The sequence below is a fragment of the Myotis davidii genome, unplaced genomic scaffold (assembly GCF_000327345.1).
Source record: "Myotis davidii unplaced genomic scaffold, ASM32734v1 scaffold174, whole genome shotgun sequence".
NCBI classification, from domain to species: Eukaryota; Metazoa; Chordata; class Mammalia; order Chiroptera; family Vespertilionidae; genus Myotis; species Myotis davidii.
The window spans coordinates 1,912,596-1,918,620 of record NW_006289087.1 but is presented as its reverse complement, the minus strand read 5'-3'; the positions used below and the strand labels follow the sequence as shown (position 1 = coordinate 1,918,620).

Sequence of the window (6,025 nt, the reverse complement as noted above, 5' to 3'; positions counted from 1 at the left end):
GGGCTGGGTTGGTGGGTGCCAGGCCGTGGGAATTCGTGGGGCACCCACTGTGCGCCAGGCCTGCCTTCGACTAATGCCCCTCCCCTAAAGGGGCTTCCCCTCCTCGTGCAGGAGTAGCCCCCCTTTTTTACCTTTTTATTGAATTTATGGGGGTGACCTTGGTTAATAAAAGTATATAGCTTTCAGGTGTACAATTCTATAATCCATCGTCACACCCCCTCCCCCAAGTCAAGTCTCCTCTTTATCAGGTAAGTGAGCTCTCTTCTAGGTTAATGGGAGTTTGGGGGTGTCCCTCCCCCCCAGTTATAAGTGAGTAATGAACTCTGAGAAAAACTTTGCCGGCATTTACTGTGTAATATATGCACACACATATATGTATACACAGCACGCATATAGATGAGTAGATAGATGAGTATATATGATTTAATGTGGGCGGACATAACTTCTAAAGTTAATACCAAGAATTACATTTATAACATTCCTGGATATTGTACCAGCATTCATGAACTCTATCAATCAACCTATAGATAGATAAGCAGATATGTCACACACACGCACACACATACATACATATCACCACGCATTGCTGGATTTAACTTACTCATATTTTATTTAGGATGTCTGCATTTATGTTCAGAAGTGTTATCGTCTGTGAAATGTTTTGGTGCGTGTCCTGTTCTTGTCTGGTTTGGGAAGCTACTTTAGTTTCAATACATGAGCTCAGTAGATTTTCTTTATTTCGGGAAGTCTGCCTAAGGGTTTTTTTCTGCCCTCGGCGGCGTCTTTGATGACGCTCACCTGTGAAGGTCGTTGGGCCCGTGTCTTTCACTTAATTGGGGCCAGGGAGAGCCTTTCGAGTCCTGTTTCCTTTTTTCCTGCACCAGCTTTTAGTTTTACTGATCTTTATTATCGTTTGGTTTCTGTTACAGTAATTTCTCCTCTTTTGGGCTTGTTCAGTTTCTAGCTGCTTTATTGAACACTTATTTTTTCCCCCCAGCCTTTAAAGTACTAAATGCATTTAATACTCTTCTAAGTTCTAAAAACTGCCACAAAAAAAATTAAAAAAAATAAAAACTGCTACAGCTGCATCCAAGTTTGAATAAGTGAATGGTTCGGTGGTTTAATTGTTGAATGGTTCTAACTAATGAGAAATATCTATTTTTCTTTTCTTTTTGATCCATGCTTGTCTTGAGTTAACTGTATATTTAAATAAGCTTAATGCTCTTATTATTTTCTTTATTGGCATATTTTTCTTTGCTCGTTGGTTTATTTTGTTCGTTATTTCATACATAAGTGAAAGTGTGGTGTTTGTCTTTCTCTGACTGGCTTGTTTCACTTAGCATAATACACTCCAGGTCCATCCATGTTGTTGCAAAAGGTACGATTTCCTCCTTTTTTGTGGATGAATAATATTCCATTGTGTAAATGCACCACAGCTTTTTGATCCACTCACCCACTGATGGGCACTTTGGCTGCTTGGCTATTGTAAATAACGCTGCCATAAACATAGGGGTGCAAATTAGTGTTTTGGGGTTTCTTCCGATAAATTCCCAGAAGTGGAAAGATTAAAAATGGTGGCGGAGTAAATGGATGCTACGCTGACATGCTCCCAGGACCAAACTGCAATTACAACTAAAATACAGAAAAAACACCCTGAATAATCAACTGAAGACTGGCTGGAGAGAACCCTGAAAACCAAGGACAGAAAGTAGACACACATGCAGTGGTTCTCAACTTTCCTCATGCCGCCGTGACCCTTTAATACAGTTCCTCATGTTGTGGTGACCCCCAACCATAAAATTATTTTCGTTGCTACTTCATAACTGTAATGTTGCTACTGTTATGAATTGTCATGTAAATATCTGATAGGCTATATGTGTTTTCCGATGGTCGTGACCCACAGGTTGAGAACCGCTGAAGAGGAAGGAGAGAGGGAGAGAGAGAGGGAGAGAGAGGCATTGATGTGAGAGAGATGCATTAATTGGTTGCTTCCCACGCATGCCCTGAATGGGGCCAGGGGTCGAACCTGCAACCCAGGGACATGCCCTTGACCAGAAATCGAACCCATGACCCTTCAGTGTGCAGGCTGAGGCTCTAACCACTGGGAACACCTGTCAGGGTTCTATGTGCAGTTTTGAATACCTATAGTCATAGTTGTGAAATCATCTTTGACATTAAAAAAATTTTTTTTTGCAGCCTATGACTTCATAGTTTTATTCGGAAAAAAACATGGCATCATATATACCCGCTGATTTGACAATAATATGTAAAGACGCGAATGAGGGGCAAAGCAACAAAAAAACAAGGTAAAATAAGATATAACTGTTAACATGTTAACAATATATATCTAGCAGTATGTCAGTCTGCCAATGAAAAAATGTGAAGGCCATAGGAGGGTTGGTAAGGATTCGAGTTTGGAAAACCTTACTCTCCTAGAGGGTGGGACCTATTGAGATAGGCAGATTAACACTGGCTGCTGGCTCCTTCTCCCAGACCAGCCGTGGGCAAACTACGGCCCGTGGGCCGGATCCGGCCCGTTTGAAATGAATAAAACTATTGAAAAAAAAGGCCGTACCCTTTATGTAATGATGTTTACTTTGAATTTATATTAGTCCACACAAACACTCCATCCATGCTTTTGTTCCGGCCCTCCGGTCCAGTTTAAGAACCCATTGTGGCCCCCGAGTCAAAAAGTTTGCCCACCCCTGTCCCAGACCCACCTTGACATGCCAAGAAAGAGGTTGATGGATGGGAGGAACTAACCAACATTTGAGAAATCCCAGGGCTGTTGGTTCTGGGTATGGATGTGTAGAAAATGGCCGTTCAGAGCAGACGGAGAAATTAGGAATCCGTTATAAAGAGGGTACGTGGAAAACTCCCATGCCTTTGGGAAGGGAACGTCATATCTGAAAAAAATAACAAATACTTTTATGAATAACTCATGGATGAAAGGAGTTACCCCTAAAGGAAATTAGAAAAAAAACTTAGAACTGAATATATAGTAAAAGAAAGAAAAAAAGGGGGAGGGGACCTTTACCTACTGCATTAACTATGCGACACATGTAAAGACTGTGTGAGATAGCGATTTTAGTGTTTAGAGAGAAATTTATAGCCATAAAAATGTATATTATAAAATAAGAAAGGCTGAAAAAATTATAATGAGCTAACAGTCAGCTTTAAGAAATTAGAGGGAGCAAGCTGAACTGAATAAAACTTTCTTTTTCTGGAAATAAAATATTTCAGTTCAGTTCCACTTAAAAAACAATAGTAGTTTCCTTACTCCAGCTATGAGCACATTAACCACATTTTCACATGCAAAAAGCTTAGGCACCTTCAGCTACTTATAAGACATTCACATTCATGTGAAGTATATGACTTTATTACAATTATGTATATATTTGTGACTTTCACATCTGGTAACCTTTTAAAACTCACATGTCATATGATTATTTTCTAAAAGTCCGTTTGGCCCAGCCATCCTGGCTCAAAGGTTGAGTGTCAACCTAGGAACCAGGAGGTCATGATTCAATTCCCCAGTCAGGGCACATGCCCGAGTTGTGGGCTCCATCCCCAGTGTGGGGCGTGCAGGAGGCAGCCGATCAATGATTCTCTCTCATCATTGTGTTTCTCTTTCTCTGTCTCTCTCTCTCCTCCTCCCTCTCCCCTTTCTTCTCTAAAATAAATAAAAATATATTTTTAAAATAAATTTTAGCAAGTCAGTTCATATATGATTATTTAAGGTTAGGAGAATCTCTTTTGAAAAACTTTAATAGTTATATTCACATAAGAATTCAATAATTTTTTTGAAACTATAAACTTCAAGCTAAAGCTTGAGCAGTTTAAGTTATCTGACTGGCAATGCATGGAATTCTTACCAGGTTGTACTGTTTGGCTTATAGTTGGTCATTTCAAGTGGCGTACAATTCTTTATGCAGAGGGCAAAACACTCAAAGAAAGTTGGAGGAGGAGATAAAGATTATCCGACCGTTACCATAATAAAAATCACGGATTTAAGAACTTATGAATGAGTTATCAGACCCGGGAAAGGCTACACTTTAAAACTGTTAGGAAAAAATATAAGAGAATTTTGCCGTTACCTTGGAATAAGGAGATATTTCCTAAACAAGACAGACAACGCATACATACCGGCAAAGAGTGAGGATTCTTAAGTCCCAGCTTTACAAATTTATGACAACATCACTTAGACCTGTTTAGCATTTGAATAGGCTCATCAGACCCGCTTACCAAAGCACCCATCAAAAATCGCTGGCAAGGATAGATACTGTGTTGTAAAGTACAGAATAAAGACGTGTGCTTTTAAGTTACAGAGAATGTTAAACGTAGCATTTTCTCTTCCTTGTCATAGTAGATTTGTTCACTATGAAGAGCAGAATTACCAATATGTCGCACCATCGCAGAATCAACCAGCTCCAACGACAGAAAACGAAACAGTCTGTAGACCGTGTCCCGCATCCTTGAAGTCGGAAAAAACAGAAGTTTTTTACCCAGATGATTACTATCCAGGTATGTTGACTTTTCTTTTGTGGAAATGAAAAGGAGTTTTATAGCACTGAGTCACGATAACAAGTGAAATACATATAAATACTACGTGTTTCTTCAGTCATAGGAGTTAGCAATATCTTTCAATATAAACCTTGCCTTTTTAAAGGGGACATAATCACCCGGCTGGTTGTGTTGCTCTAAGAATCAAGAGGTCACGGTTTGATTCCTGGTGAGGGCACATGCCCGAGGTTGCAGGCTCAATCCCCAGTAGGGGGCGTGCAAGAGGCAGCAGATCAATGATTCTCATTGATATTTCTCTCTCTGTCCCTCTCACTTTATCTCTGAAACAAACAAACAAAAATCCAGAAAAACATGTTTCTTTAAAAAATATAAAGGGAACATAATCTAAATACTGATCACAATATTAAAAATAACAGCGATACCACTGCCACCACCAAGAACATGTGACATCCCTGTAGCAATTTACAGTTCACATCACTCTTTCACGAGTATCATCTTTTTTCCTTAGGACAACATTCTCCTAAATCCCTGTGCCTTCTGGCTGTTGCCACCTTTCTCCCTCCCCTCACCCCTTCACAACCCCCTCCCCCTCAAATTGGGAATATTGGCTGAAATAGAACTTACTGTTTCCTTTGTACTCATTTTGTTTTGCTTGTCATTTCTGTGTCTTATCACCTACTTGATTGTTGCTCAGTGCCTTGCACTACATAAATACTTGTTAAATCAATGAGGAGGAAAATGTATTTGCTTTTTAGAAACACTGTTGTCAATAACTCCTCCATTCTTCTTCATGTTAAAAATCCACCAATCAGGTAAGTCATAGGAGGAATGAGAAAAAGGCCCGCTGTAACTTTTCTGAACTTGTATCTAAACCTTTTTTCTGGGCTCAGTTACCAAATTACAGTTAATAAAAAGGGGTTTGGTATGTGTTCTGTAATGAGGATTCACATTTTTTGTAATAATAAAATCAAATGCTAACATTTACCTTCGAAAGCCCTTGCGGTGTGCTTTAGATATATTTACCAATTTAGTCTTTACATCACCCTACAATCCTGATTTCAAAGGCGGGTATAGTAAAACAGACTGGTAACTTGCAGAGTAAACTGCTCATGATTGCGCTGGGAACCACGGTGTCTGACTCAGAGCCTGTGTAAATCCGTTAACGATATAATGATCAACTGTATGGCTTGGTGTGCGGAGTTACTCTGTGGTTATTCAGTTAATAATGGTTTGATTCTCAGATTATCTTCCAGAAAGTAGAACTCAACAGGTTGTTGCTCCAAAGCCAGTTCCCCAGAAGAAGAAAGAGAAATCAAAGGAAAAAAAGGATCAAACCTGTCCTTCTCCGAAAGCCAAGGAGAAAAGGCTCGTGTCCTATGATAGGACAGGTACGTGGTATTCCTTGTTTAGAAGACTCGATGCTTTTCAAGTTACGCTGAGGTTTTGTGTGCTTACATATACTGCACAATGATTTTAGACCAGCGGTTCTCAACTGGTGGGT

At 39.7% G+C, this 6,025-nt stretch overlaps 1 protein-coding gene across 1 annotated transcript in view; it reads left to right on the top strand.

Annotated features, from left to right (window-relative positions):
• Window positions 1–2,191: 2,191 nt before the first annotated feature.
• The window catches only part of DNAH14 (dynein, axonemal, heavy chain 14), a 157,968-nt gene continuing 154,134 nt past the window's right edge, over window positions 2,192–6,025 (top strand). The window contains exons 1-3 of the mRNA XM_015562337.1: window positions 2,192–2,306; window positions 4,370–4,524; window positions 5,766–5,912. Coding sequence (XP_015417823.1) covers window positions 2,230–2,306; window positions 4,370–4,524; window positions 5,766–5,912 — 379 coding nt within the window. The 5' untranslated portion in view covers window positions 2,192–2,229. The remainder of the gene's footprint in view (window positions 2,307–4,369; window positions 4,525–5,765; window positions 5,913–6,025) is intronic.